General features: G+C 46.6%; 1 protein-coding gene across 1 annotated transcript in view; it reads left to right on the top strand.

Annotated features, from left to right (window-relative positions):
- LOC119390958 (2-Hydroxyacid oxidase 1) overlaps positions 1–14,890 on the top strand; it is a 92,417-nt gene that overhangs the window by 42,177 nt on the left and 35,350 nt on the right. Inside the window, exons 4-5 of the mRNA XM_037658669.2 lie at positions 5,256–5,428; positions 14,268–14,359. Coding sequence (XP_037514597.1) covers positions 5,256–5,428; positions 14,268–14,359 — 265 coding nt within the window. The remainder of the gene's footprint in view (positions 1–5,255; positions 5,429–14,267; positions 14,360–14,890) is intronic.

Genomic DNA, 14,890 nt, shown 5'->3' with positions numbered 1-14,890 from the left:
GAACGCCATTCCCCCATTGGAAACACGCCTCAACTCATTTCCGACACAAAAAAAACAATGTAACGAGATACCCGCGTCCTGCATAGTATCGCGATACAGGCGATACATCGTAAATGTATTTCACTACTGAGATACAAATACATTTTTCAAATGTATCTCGATACAGAAATACAGATACCTAAAAGTATCCCTGAAATACGATCGCGATACTCTTGTATCGCGATACTGCCCAGCCCTGCATGGCAACGCCACAGAGGTTCTTTTTTCTATGAATCAAGCGGGAACGAACAAACAGCATTTTGTTACGTCTTTTGATGCACGGAAGGTTCTTTTTTTTTGTTGCTGCTAGTTTGATTACTAGTGATTTATTGTAGGCAGACTCTCATACGTCATCGGGATCACTTCGAAAATGTCGCACTCGTGGCGCTCACCATGTGATACATTTAGCTTAATTGCTCGGTATGTAGGGCACTGCTGTTGATAATACTGCCGCTTTAGACGTTGTCATACATTGAGCTTTCACTCTTTCATAAACTGTTATTTGCCTTTAGTGTCCCTTTAAAGGGACACTAAAGTGAAACACTGAATCGGTTTAGGCTGATAAAGTGTACTCTTAGAACTGGAATGTCATTAATTTCATCATTATAAGTTTATTTATAGTGGGAAAAATCTATGTCAAAGTTCCATTTTTAAATTCCGCTCCGAAATCTATGCGCGGCCCATCATGGATTTCACAGTGTATTAGTCGTATTTTGGCGACATTCGCTCAACAAAATTTTCTGAAATTTGGCATGTTGATATATGTATGACCCCCTTTGAGGTCAATGTACTTCATTTTTACCGATTAGGAACTACGTAGGCCCCAGTAGACGCCGTCGGAATCTACGATGTCACGGCGCTTGCTGCGCGAATTTCAAGGTGGCGTCACTACCCGCATTTTCTATTTGCTCGTTTTTTCGCTTACGAAGAAGCTGACCTTGGAATTTTAAAAGGGTAATTTTCTGATTATACACAAATTGTTTTTCTCTGTAGTGTCCCTTTAAGTTTATTGCACATACGCTGTGCATGCACGTATGTTCCACATTTTATCTGGAAAAACAAAAAACGTTTTTTTATCTGGGGCAGGCTATTTGAAGAAGTTTTGTCAGGGTCAAGTAATGAACAACTCTTGCTTCTTGCATATGGGGCTACCTGATTTATCTGAAATGGGTGAGCTAAAAGTAAATAGACGAGACGCTTACATTTTTACCATCTCTCTATTCCGTGCTTTATTAGGTGCATTCGCTATTATTTTATATCTCAAATGTTATTTTGTAATCGCAGTAATAAATGTGATATAATAAATTTATACCTGTAACTTTTCATCGCAAGAACTGTCACAGAGCTCGAAAGCGGCGAAACGTTCTTGAAAGTCCCAGCCCTTCACTAAAACGCAAGGACTGCGCGGGGTATTGTTACATAGAATCCCTATAAAGACCCATTCTTTTTTCCTTCACGGCTCCCAGTGGTCATGTGACGCGAGAATGATATGCGCACGGATTTTGTTTGTTTCTTCTCCGCAGTATGTCGAGAAAGTTGTTATTTTGAGTGTGAAATGGAAATTGATCCAGCACTTGCGTGCGTGAAGAGTTTCCTATTTATTTTGTGCGGTGTTTTTTTTTGTTTTTTTTATCGTGTTACGTGGACATCGAGCGTCCAGTAACACTCTTGAGGGGGGAGGAGTCAGTCTGAGGCATGCAGAGTCGGCGTGTTGTTGTGTGGTTCAGTGTACAAACTCTGCGCAGCGCAGAGAGATTCCCATGTTGCCGCGCTGCTGTCAGAATGCGTGTCGGCGCCGCAAAGAGCAGACGCGGAAGGCCCCGCTCTGGGAAAGAAAGGCGACTCTGTGGTGACGCCGTCAAAGCGCAGGACCGCCAAAGCCGCCTCCTTGCTTGTAACAAAAGGGAGGAGATAAGAGCCGAACGGGAAGACCGTCGCGCCGGTGGGACGACCGTCGACACACGGCCGCCTGGTTTCAGTTATTGTTTGGCATCCGCACGCACCCCTATGAGCGTTTACCTGCGCTGCCGTTCGGATAACCTGCCGCTAACAAGAAACACGTGTGGGCGCCGCAAAAGGGGACGCGAGGAATTTGTCTTGCGACCGCTTGGCCGGATGTGACCAGGGGATGTCTTTGTGTACAATCGCCGTCTGGTCGTAATTACGACACTCGGAGCGTTCAGGTGAACCGGCCCCCAGCTGCATGTAATGACCGAGTGTCATTAGACTGGCGAGCAACGCACTATCGCGTACACATTTCACCAGTGGCCAGGGCCTGGGAAATTTCTGGCTGCTTGTGTGGCGGCTTCTTGAAAGAGACGTTGGTACGCGGGCCGGTTGAGCCCGAGCCGAGCTTTCGGCGCTGGCGGATGTCAGGCGCATGCTCAGGCTATTAACGTGGGGGAGAGTGAGATGACACGTGTTGCGCAGTGAACCTATCCCCGCGCGTGTTGTAGATTGTGTCGTACGTTAGACCAATGCCGTGTCTGTCATGAAAGTGTTTGTGCCATTGGTTGTGGTGATGCCAACCCCCAAGTGTGATTGGTTTGTTGAGGGACTCTTTGTCTAACTGAAGGTTGAAAAGAGGCTGTTTTGGGTGTGAGAAGGGAGCGGAGGTTCGGGCTTGGACCCGGGCAGACGCCTGAGCGTGGCAATAAAGCGTCTCTTCACTGGCAACGGCTCTTCCTTCGCGCTGCCACCGTGCACTCGAGTCATCGAGGGGCGCCGATTCGAACCTCAAACACCTTCCCTCCTTAGCTAGTGTTGAAGCTAGCAGAGGATAGTAGGGAAAGGAAATTACCTCAGTCAAAAAGTCCATCCACGAAATGGCTCCATGAAAGATTGAGTATTCACAGATTTCTTGTCACTTCATGTGTGAATTGGTGTAAAAATTAGCTCACAATAAAGCAAAAAAAAAAACCGACCGGAAACATTCGTGGAAGCAGGAGCCAATATTTTCACATCCGCATTACTCGGTGCCCTCTGGCGATGCCCCCTAACTGCTGTTGCGGAGAAAAAAAAAAGATCGAGGGAGGCTGAGTTGAACGTCGTTGTCTCTGTGTATGCGATGTGAAGCCACAAAAAAGCACCTATTTCAACATCTTCGAAATCGCGCCACCTTAAAGAGGCTAGCATGCGAGTTTAACCGCTCTATAGTAGTAGTAGTAGTAGAGCCTGGAAGCTGTGGCTAGTTGCATTAAAGTTCCTGTCACTGTTCGCCAGTGGCGACCGTAACACTTTCCTAAGGAACACCTTTCACAGTTTCTCAGAGTCGCTTTGACGCTCACTCCCCCCCCCCCTTCCCCCTGTCACACGTCAGTTACCGACGTATTACAAAATGTGGTAGCAGTAATGAAGTTTCAAGTTTATTTTGTTTTGTAGCGAAGTAGCGTTACGCAATATGCGAGGAGCCATTTCACAGAGTAAGGTACCGTTGTACAAATATTGTAAGGCCACCATAAAAACTGAGTGGATAAAAAAATACATGTGCAAATGCAAAAGATAAGAACCAGTAATGAAGAAATGTTAAACAACTACAGCTAAAACTAAACAAAACAGCAACAAATGCTTAAAAAAACAATAATACAATAACTGTGGCACAAGCTAACAAGGACATAAAGCATAGAATGAACTATGGTGATAGGAGGAAGAATTTCAGAGTTCTTTTGAATGTATAAACAAGTTAGGCGATGCCTTTATATTGGGTGGCAAAGAATTCCACGATGAAATGTAAATAAGAATTGTTTGAGCTATGCAAATAAATTTGAGTTATGCCCATATGTAGAGGAATAGTGCGAACCTCGAGATTCTTCTGGCACATGACCAGTCGTAGGTGCTTTGGAATGATTCGCAGGAGGGTCATCAGGAAGAGGGCTGCGATTGTATTCTTTCACGTAGGGCGAACTTCCGGAGAGAACATTTACAGAACGCAGTTTTCAGGCGGTCCGTGAGGGTACGAGTGATAGGATCGGGGCATTCGCCATAACCCACATGAAGGAAGCCGAAGAGTGCTGGTGTCCGAATCCGCATCGGCATCGTCTGGCTTATCCGCGGGATGGTGAGGTGGGTAGTCGCTGTATTGCATTTTCTGTCTTCATGCAAACCTGTAGTTTTGTACCTCATGGGGAAAGTATATTCCTGCAGGCGCAAGGCCCAACGTGCAAGATGTTCAGTTGGGATTCTTCAGAGAGGATACACACCGTGATATTTATCTAGACCCTACTTCACTTTGACAGCTTGTGGTCGTGTTGGCGCGTACCGTACGTGTAATGAAACGACACACTCATTCCGCTGTCTCCGCGCTTCCAACACAATTTTAATTGCAGCTCACAGCGGTTCCCCTTCATGCTGACTGACGGACATACGTCGAATCATGCTCTTTCATTTCGCCTGTCTATTCTTGGTGGTTTGCGTCTTGTAATTTCACGAAATCTTTCAAAGCGGCGCGACGAAGACCAGGCATGAAATGTGAGAGCGTTTCCAGGCGTCGGCGCCACGATAAAAACACTCGGATCGTCGACGTCATCGCTACTAGAACATCGTCACTGAGGATGGTGTGCGCCATACCGAACACGTTACGGCAGTCTCGATGTCGCAGGGTGTTGAAAGCCCCTTTGAACTTTCTTACGCTCTTTGCCGTCGAAATAAAATAACTTCCAGGTGACGGACGCCATTTAAATTTGGTCAAAATACTTATGCATACCGAGCAATCGAATGAAGGACACATCTCGAGCTTGAAATTTTATGTCGGTGCCCCTTTCAGAAACTTGGGGTGGTGGAAATTGGTACGCAGTTCTCCGTTACAGTGAGCCTCGTAATGAGAGCTTCGTTATCGCTCATCAAATCGTACAATTTTTCAGGAAAGTGCATAGTCAACAAGAAAACAGAAGAAATTGAATAATCTAGCCCGAAGTCGGTTTACCTTACTCAAAAAATAAGTCGTATACAGTGCGAGTAACATACCTGCCCTTATTAGTATCCCGCTGAGTATTTATAACCTATGTACTTTGTTAAATCCGACAAAGTTCTACCTAAAGTGGCATTTTACACTCAGTGAAGAGTAACAGCTACATAATGTAGTGGTCTATCATACATATTATTACACGATTTAAAAGTACATTACATCGAATATACGAGATATCACACAAACTCAACGTGGACAAAAGACTTATTGCGGAACACGACAATGTAACCTGATACATAACACTTCAACGCAGGATGGCCAACTTCAAGGAAGCTGACTTCCACAACGTGGTCTCAGCACCGGGTGGCGGCTCGGGCCTCTCGACGTACGCGTCTGCGCTTTTTGACCCCTCTCTGACGTGGAAAGACGTGGATTGGTTAACAAGCATCACTCACTTGCCGGTCATCATCAAAGGCATCCTCAGAGGTGATCTGCTGCATGTAGTAAAAGAAACGCAGCCCCCTTACGTGAGAAAATGTCCAATGTGTCCAAGTTAATGTTAACTCGTAAAAAGAATGTTCCCGTCGGTCTCATCCGCAGCAGGAACCAGAGTAGCATTATTTGGTCGCACATTAACGTGAAAAACGTTATTTACTACCGCCGTCAATCCCTTAACTAGCTTCAAAGCGCTAAGTGCCACCATTCACAGGTAGACCTGTGCGCCGGTCCCAAAATCGCCGGCGGCGGCGCGTCACCGGTGCGGGGTTCATCGGATCGGCGGCGGCGCGGCGCGCGGGGAGGGCTGGGGGGACGTAGATTCGACAGTTGGTGGGGAGAGAAACTTGTCCCTTGAAGTTCAAAAAAAAAAAAAGAAATCTGTTTCACCGAAAGGGCGAAGCTGTGAATGCGATAGCAACATGTCGTAATGTTATACGAAGTAAGGCTAGCAGCTAACTCTTTTTGATTCGATCTCGCGTAAATATACAAAACGCTGGTTCATTGGAATACGGCCGCTTCCGGGAGAGAAGCGGTTTTCGTGCAGTTTGTTGTATCAGTGGTCACAGCACGAAGCGGTGAGATCACGGCGCGTAGAAGGGTATACGAGCCACTTGCTAATGTCTGCCGAGATGGCGACCGCGTCCATATAGTCAAAGTTTTAGAGCTGTTGCTTCTCGAGTCACGCAGCGCCCCCTCCCCGGCGTTCCTTATGCTCCTTCGACCAGCGAAAGACGGGCGGGGCGTTTCCTTTCTGGTTGAGGAGCAATCGACGGCAGCCTTCGCACGCGGGCTGATGTTATCGCATGCACCCTCCGTGCGACGGACATGCCCAGCTTATTTCATCTCTAATTCAGCCGTGTTTAGGCCTCGCCAGCGCTCGCCAGCATTTACTCATGGCAGGCCCGTAGCCAGGGGGCAGGGGGCCCTAGGGGCCCGGCCACCCCCCCCCTGTAATTTTGAAGTAGGTGTTTTTACCAAAAATAAATAATGAAAATAGGCGTTTTTCTCAAATAGTCAAGGTTTTTAGCAAGTGCCCCCCTCCCCCCGAAAGAAGTTCCTGGCTACGGGCCTGACTCGTGGGTAGATCACACTATGCGCGGAAGCGATGTTATCGATTTGGACTATATATATATATATATATATATATATATATATATATATATATATATATATGGAACATGACGGCGACAGTGAAAACCTGTCGAGAGTGTCCATATAATTGCTGTCACAGTAAAAAATATACAAAAAGCGTGGAGGCGGGCTCGTCTTTTTTCTGGAGAGCTGTAGTGTCTCCGCTGTAAGGAGTTTGTCCGTTGGAAGGATCAAATAATCCGGCGCCATTCCCATTGGTTTCGTTCTCGCCTTCACTACCCTTCTTACAAGCAATATATCCTCGCCACTTACTTCTTCATAAGCACGCGTACAATGTCAGCACTAAGCTTTGAGCCTATCATGATTTCGCACTTGTCGACTACACCCTGTTATCTCCGCTTGCGCAGTCGAGAACGCACAAAATGGAGCGAAATCTGTTGATCGCGCACGATGGTCATGCGAGACAAGGAAGAACGGGGTGGGCGACTGCATGGCAGAGCAGGGTGGTAGACAATTCACAACTGATAATGCTCGTATATGGACCAACTGAGAGAATGTACCCTAATGATTTCACGTGAATCACCGTTCTGGCGTCACGAAGTACGCAAAAAGGACGAGAATGAATGAATGAAAAACTTTATTGGTGCAACGAAATTCTGCCGGCGAAGGTGGAACGCTCAGTCCAGGGCCCCTGTGGCCTTTGCCATCTTGCGAGCTCTGTCGACCAGCTTGAGCTGTTCTTCAGGCTTCGAGCAGGACAGCGCAGCCTCCCACTGCTCCGGTGTTGGTGTGTTGTTTATTGTCACAGCCTTTGAGTGTTGGCAGGCCCATGTAACGTGATAAAGTGTTGCATGTTCTCCGCATAGCGGGCATTTGTTGTCGTATGTAGTCGGATAGATTTTGTTAAGTAGACTGAGATTTGGGTATGTATTAGTCTGCATCTGTCTCCAGGCAACCGACTGCTCTCTACTGAAGTCTTTGTGGGGAGGGGGGTAAATCCTCCTCAGGGCTCTTTGATGTTCTAGAATTGCCCCATAGCGTCTAGTGACTGTGTCTGGTTCCCCGTCGTTGTGCGCCCCCCGGTTGGCCTATGCTCGGGCGTTGGCGTCAGCACGCTGGTTCCCAGTCACAGTTTCATGGCCTGGTGTCCACGTCATGGAGCAGCACGCGCATGTGATTTTTCTCGCCTTGAGTATGCCGATGAGAAAAGCCAAGGGAGAATAACGCGCTGGTTTTTTTATATTTCCAGAGGCTTTTTTGGGGCCCTTTAAAAAGGCAGGGCGTGCAAACACGGATCCAAGAGAGTAAAGACACCACAAACGCCGCTAACAACTGAAAAGTCATGCAGCTGCGGAAAAGAAAGTAGACATAAATAGTTAACTGCGCATAGGCAAGAGGCGATATCTATCAGTCAGGTGAACGTGGTGGTTTCACTCACTTGACTTCTCTTTCGTGTCCGTGTTTGCACGTCCTGTCATTTCAACATCAATACCTATCAACTAGCTCAGCTATCTGTTATTCTAAGTTTTTCATTGCCATTACTTCTATATTTCTTTATGGACTTACTCGAATATAAATCAAAGGAAGAAAGTGTACTAACGCATCGATATATATTCCTTATCTATTTTATTTATCTATGCACAGTGTACAAGGTCCTAGACTTCTAGAAATATGTTATGCACCGAGTTGGGTCGTCGACCTCTAAGGCGCGACGAAGCTGCAGCGTGGAAGTCAGACAATACTTGCGAGACTTCTGGATGAGAGAAAGATGAGGCAATGAACTTCCGGGAAGCTATTCTAGGTTTGTCCGTCTAAAGGGGATGCCCATAATCCTTTCGGCAGAGCGCACGCAGTTATTCGAAACAGGGCGAGCCGGGACGTCATCGCGCTCTTAACCACGTCGACGCACCAAACCCGCCACAGCATTCCCAGCATGAGAAGAAAGTGGACGAAATGTGCAGGAACAGGAACTTCACAGGTTTGAACTTTCATATGAAGGTGTCCCAGATGTTTGAGAACGATGCAGGGAGTGCGTACCGACCTTCGCAGGTGCGTTAGACGGGCGGCCACATTGAACCTAATTCGATGGCTAGCGCGATCAGAGTTCGTTCGCGGCCTCATGAGGTGTGCGACCAAAAGCGCATGTCTGGGTGCTGCGTTCGTTGCGTTGAAGCGCATTCCGTCTCTCTCATTTGTGTCGAGAGCTGTGAAAGCTTCGTGACATCAAAATGACGTTGCGGAAGAAGAACCGGAAACAGGGGGTGCGCTGCACGCGTAACTCCAGCCAATAAGCGGCGGCCGAAATGCACAGTCCATGGATGGACATGGAAAAATACGTCTGTCTTGTTTCCGACTTTTCAGTTGTGCGTCTCTTAGTACAGCCGGCTAGAGCGCCCTTAAGGCCTAGCCAGGTGACCCTTAAAATCACATCCATTGTGAAAATCATGTATTGTCGACCAAATAAATAAGAAATGTCCTTGCCCCTTAAAAGTGCTTTGCGTAGAGCCACCGTACAATCTCCTGTCTAACGACTGTACCCCCGACTTCCACTGCACACTCCTTAATGATACTAGTCAGATTATCATTCATTGCGTCAACGCTAAGGTCGGTTTCCTCGGTTAAAGCCGCGTACCTATTCTGAAGTGAAACTCTGAATTCCTGTACTTTCCCTCGCAGAGCTAGTTCATTAATCGGCTTCTTGCGTATCAGTTTCTGCCGTTCCTTCCTCACGTCTAGTTGAATTCTAGATCTTACCATTTTATGGTCACTGCATCGGATCTTGTTAACTACTTCCACATCCTGTATAATGCCCGGGTGGTCGCACATTATGAAGTCTATTTCATTTTTAGTTTCGCCATTAGGACTCCTCCACGTCCACTTACGAGTAGTCCGTTTTCTGTAGAAGGTGTTCAAGATCCGTAAATTATTGCGTTCTGCGAACTCTACTAGTAACTCCCCTCTGGCATTTCTAGAGCCGATGCCATATTCCCCAACTGCATGATCTCCAGCCTGCTTCTTGCCTACTTTTGCATTAAAGTCGCCCATCAGTACAGTATACTGTGTCTTTACCTTACTCATTGCTGATTCTACGTCTTACTCATTGCTGATTCTACGTCTTGGTAAGCTATCCCAAGAGACGAAAAACCTCATTAAGAAACGTCAAGCTATGAAAGCCTCAAATGCAACAGACAAAATAGAGCTGGCGGAGCTTTCGAAGTTGATCAATAGGCGTAAAGTAGCCGACATAAGAAAGTATAATATTGAGAGAATTGAGCATGCTCTAAAGAACGGAAGAAGCCTCAAAGCTACGAAGACAAAACTGTGCATAGGCAAAAATCAGATGTATGCGTTAAGGGACAAGGATGGCAAGGTCACAACCAATATGGATAGAATAGTTGAGATAGCGGAAGACTTCTACAGAGATCTGTACAGCAGCCGAGACAGTCAGGATGATAACGTAAGAAGCAGTAATATCCCAGAGAAATCTGACATCCCACCAGTATTAACAGGAGAAGTAAAGAAAGCCCTAAAGGGAATGCAAAGAGGCAAAGCCGCTGGTGAGGATCAGGTAACATCAGACCTGTTGAAAGACGGTGGAGAGATTATGTTAGAGAAACTGGCCACCCTGTATACGAAGTGTCTCTCGACAGGGAGGATACCAGAATCTTGGAAGAATGCCAACATCATCTTGATCCATAAGAAAGGGGACGTCAAGGACCTGAAAAATTACAGGCCCATAAGCTTACTGTCCGTTGTCTACAAGCTATTTACAAAAGTAATTGCTAACAGAATTAATACGACATTAGAGTTTAATCAACCAAGGGACCAGGCAGGATTTCGTACAGGCTTCTCAACAATAGACCATATTCATACTATCAATCAGGTGATAGAGAAATGCGCGGAGTACAACCAACCCCTATACATAGCCTTCATAGATTACGAGAAGGCATTTGATTCGGTGGAGACATCAGCAGTCATGCAAGCACTGCGGAATCAGGGCATCGACGAAGCCTATATAAACATAATGGAAGAAATCTACAGCGCATCCACAGCCACTATAGTCCTTCATAAAGAAAGCGACAGAATCCCAATAAAGAAGGGCGTACGACAGGGAGACACGATCTCTCCAATGCTATTCACCGCGTGTTTACAGGAGGTTTTCAGGGCCCTAGATTGGGAAGAATTAGGGATAAGAGTTAATGGAGAGTATCTCAGTAACCTGCGATTCGCTGATGACATTGCATTGATGAGTAACGCGGGAGACGAATTACAGCTCATGATTACTGAACTGGATACGGAAAGTAGAAGAGTAGGTCTGAAAATTAATATGCATAAAACTAAAGTAATGTGGAACAATCTTGGCAGAGAACAGCGCTTCGCGATAGGTGGCGAGACGCTGGAAGTTGTAAAGGAGTACGTCTACTTAGGACAGGTAGTAACCGCGGAGCCGAACCATGAGAGTGAAATAACTAGAAGAATAAGGATGGGATGGGGCTCATTCGGCAAGCATTATCAAATCATGAATGGTAGTCTACCACTATCTCTCAAGAGGAAGGTATATAACAGCTGCATCTTACCGGTACTTACCTACGGAGCAGAAACCTGGAGACTTACAAAGAGGGTTCAACTTAAATTGAGGACGACGCAGCGAGCGATGGAAAGGAAAATGATAGGTGTAACCTTAAGAGACAGGAAGAGAGCAGAGTGGGTCAGGGAACAAACGGGGGTTAAGGATATCATAGTTGAAATTAAGAAGAAGAAATGGATATGGGCCGGCCACGTAGCACGTCGGCAGGATAACCGGTGGTCATTAAGGGTAACTGACTGGATTCCAAGAGAGGGCAAACGCGTGAGGGGAAGACAGAAAATTAGGTGGGTAGATGAGATTAAGAAGTTTGCAGGTATAACGTGGCAACAGAAAGCACAGGACCGGGTTGATTGGCGGAACATGGGAGAGGCCTTTGCCCTGCAGTGGGCGTAGACAGGCTGATGATGATGATGATGACCGTACAATCTCGTGACATATATTTGCTGCGGTGGATCAGCGGTTACGGTGCTCGGCTGCTGACCCGAAGGTCGCGGGTTCAGTCCCGGAACTTGTACATCTCAGCTGCGCAGCGGAACAAACACAAGAGAAAGGAACACGTAGACAGGACGGGCGCTAGACATCAAATGAAAATTTACTGACACAAAAACGATGATATTGTACAGACATGAGCAAAACCTTCCAAAATGTTGCCCTCGTTGGCCATGTTACTCCACTATTTGAGCAAACACATGCAACCTACATATATTATTTTTCTACCCAGCTGAAACTGACATAATGCTGCATTTATGTTGTCCCTTTATGTCTCGTACAGAAAGTTTCGCTGAGGCTAACACGAAAGTAAAGCGCTGTGCTTGAATTTCTATCGCCTATTGTTTAAAAATGCGTTGCTACAGCGCTCATATGTGACGGGAATAAATTCATTAGTGTAACTATATAATATTCTTGTCATTATCATCAATAATACGCGAGCGTGCAGTAATCTTCATCAACAATTATGTGAGCAGAGCATGCTGTGATGAGCAAGTTGGTGCATAGTTTACAAAGAATGTGTGGCCCAAGATTAAGTACAAAAGAACAAATAAGAACCACAACGAGCACCAAATCACTACTAATTTTATTTCCGAAACCGCTCAATATAATGTCACGAAAGATGCACGCACGCAATCAGTAAACTTCTGACAAGCTATAATGCTAACAGAAGAACTGACAGCATGAGTCAGAGAAACTATAGGTCGCCAAATTTAAACTTCGGTATTCGCTGTGGCGAAGTGATTACCGACGTAAGACTAATGGAAGAATGGCTCTTTATTTTTCTTTATGAGAAAATAGCCTGGCTTCTTCCCAGCAAATAGGCTGCGGCATGCAGCTGCACGAGACGTAGGGGAAAGGCATGTAAGCAAGCGTAGTTTATCAATTCCAATAATGGAACAGGGCCACAATAAATATTTCCTCAATGTTCCTGCACGTGCAGCAAGTTGGGCGCATCTCCGCATCTCTCTTGTGCTTGCGCACCGAGTGCTTCCGTAAATAAAATTAGTTGTGGGTTGAGTGCTCTTTTTCTTCCTTCATATTCCTTCCTGCGAATTTATAAGCTTGAGCCATACATGCTTCGTAAATTAGGTCGGCTGTATCAGAACCCTCTCTAGAAGAAAAACTAGGATCCGCACCCGCAAAGGCCGCATATAAGTTTTAGAGCGCAGCTTTTAGGCGCCCGTTCCTGCGTTGAGCGGCGTCGCCATTGGCGTCGGCAGCGTAACCGATAGAGCAAACGAGAACGAAAGAGAGCGAACACGTAGTCTGTCGACATCACGGGCCTCTAACCTCGCTTTCTTCCTCCGCCAGGCGTGCTGGCCCCTCGGTCGGAGCTCGTGCGCATGCAGGGCTGGCACGTGCATTGCGGCTTGCTTCGTTTGTCCTAACGGGGCTGTCGGCGTTTGACTTGGTTCGTGACGCCCGCAATGCGCAGAGTGGTGTGAGTAGCACTCGAGCGCTGCCAGTTTCTGTGTCAGTATAACGAATGTTACATTGCTGCAACTGCAGATAGCCAAAACTTCAAACACAGCTGACGTTGCCCGAACACGAAGCTGCGCTCAGAAATCGCATTAGGGAGTATCGTAATCGTCGGTGATTTTTTTTACCCAGGCACTTTAGAACTTTCGATGCACAAGCGGTGTCTAGAGGCACAACTGGCATATTGATATCATGCAGTAAAACGGATGGCGCAGCGTATATTTGCGCGTTGAGCAGCTGTGGGCGTTTAAAGGTATTCATAGAAGTCTTGCTTGCGCGCCTTATGCTTCGATACCGCCTTCATAAGGTTAATGTGTGCACACAGGCGAGAGGCGAAAATTTCGGCTAGAATGAGAGGCCATGTATGTCGACCACATCATAGTCAACTGATCTGAGACGCAATAGTTGATGCCTTGAAAAGAGCTATCAATCGCGATTAGCTTTATTGTCCACAGCGGCCGCACGCCTGGTTGTTGTAGGAGCTCTCGTCGCACACCGTCGGCGAGGAAATTCCATCTGCAAGCCACAATTATTCAACAAATTTATTCCCTTTAATATGGAATTGTTTCCAAATTGACATATTAGAATGGGTGACCTTCTTCAAGTCGCACATTTCAGAAATTTAATCGAAGGCACCCTATATAATGCGGGACAGAAAATTGAAGGACACTTCGTAAAGTCCAAAGTATGTTCGGCGAAAGCCTGTGGCCATTCGACTCCACCGACGGATGCCGCGGCGCCGCCGCGTTGCGCAACAGTTGCGCTACGCGCGTTGGAAGGAACAACGTGCAACTGTTGCTGTGCGCCGCTATGCCATCAGGCGATTGCTGAGAGAGTGTGAGGGGGAGAGGTCAGAGCTTTTACCGTGCCAGGGCACGGACGGACGGGCGCAAGTATGAGACATTAGAGGCTTTCGCTTTAATAGCTACCCGAAAGGTCAGTAGTGTACAGTGCATGTTCATCCAAGCTGAAGAGATATTGCTAAGCTTCTGATAATGGGCCTATAGGCCCATTATTTACATCACTATAGAGACGTGCTGCAAACACCGTCACAAAGTGCAAGAGTTCCTGTAAACCGATAGGGTACAGCAAAAAATGCATGACGTCATTAAGTGGGTGTATTTAATCGCTACCGCTTAATTCCTAATTCCACTCATTTTCTCTCACTGCTGATAGCTGACGACGCCGCTGAGGCGGTGAATCACGGCGCAGCCGCCATACTGGTGTCCAATCACGGCGCCCGACAGATTGACGGAGAACCGTCAACGGTACGTGTTTGTTGTTTCTTTTGTAAACTCTGTCGCCTAACATTCTATCAACAAGATTCTTAGGTGCTTATGTAGAAAATTGAGGGGTTGTGTTCAAAACTTGACTCTTTGCATAAACACTTCCGCCGTTATGCACGAAGTCCAAAGCCAATCCTACTTATATTCAACGATTTTAACCCGAAAGTATTTTATGCCGCGTTGACGGCTAAAGCTACGAACTCTGCGTCTCGCGTTCCTGAAGCTTTGCGTGGTAGTGCATGCATGAGCAGACGCACAGCTTACCCAACGCCTCTTCTATCTTGGTTTACCCTTTTACTGTGGAGCGTACACCTTACGGCTTCTTTCCTCAAATGACGACGCTTTGAACGACGCATATCGAGTAGCAGTGTTTATTGTGTGCTTGTTGTGTCCAGGTGTACGTTAACGACATCAACTACCACAAAGGTTTAATCATGATCATGGAAATTAGTCGTCGGGATGGGAATGCGCCACCAGGCCTCAACGTCGGTCCATCCACGTTAAACGGTGCTA

The sequence above is a fragment of the Rhipicephalus sanguineus genome, chromosome 4 (assembly GCF_013339695.2).
Source record: "Rhipicephalus sanguineus isolate Rsan-2018 chromosome 4, BIME_Rsan_1.4, whole genome shotgun sequence".
NCBI lineage: Eukaryota > Metazoa > Arthropoda > Arachnida > Ixodida > Ixodidae > Rhipicephalus > Rhipicephalus sanguineus.
This window is presented reverse-complemented; position numbering and strand designations above follow the sequence as displayed.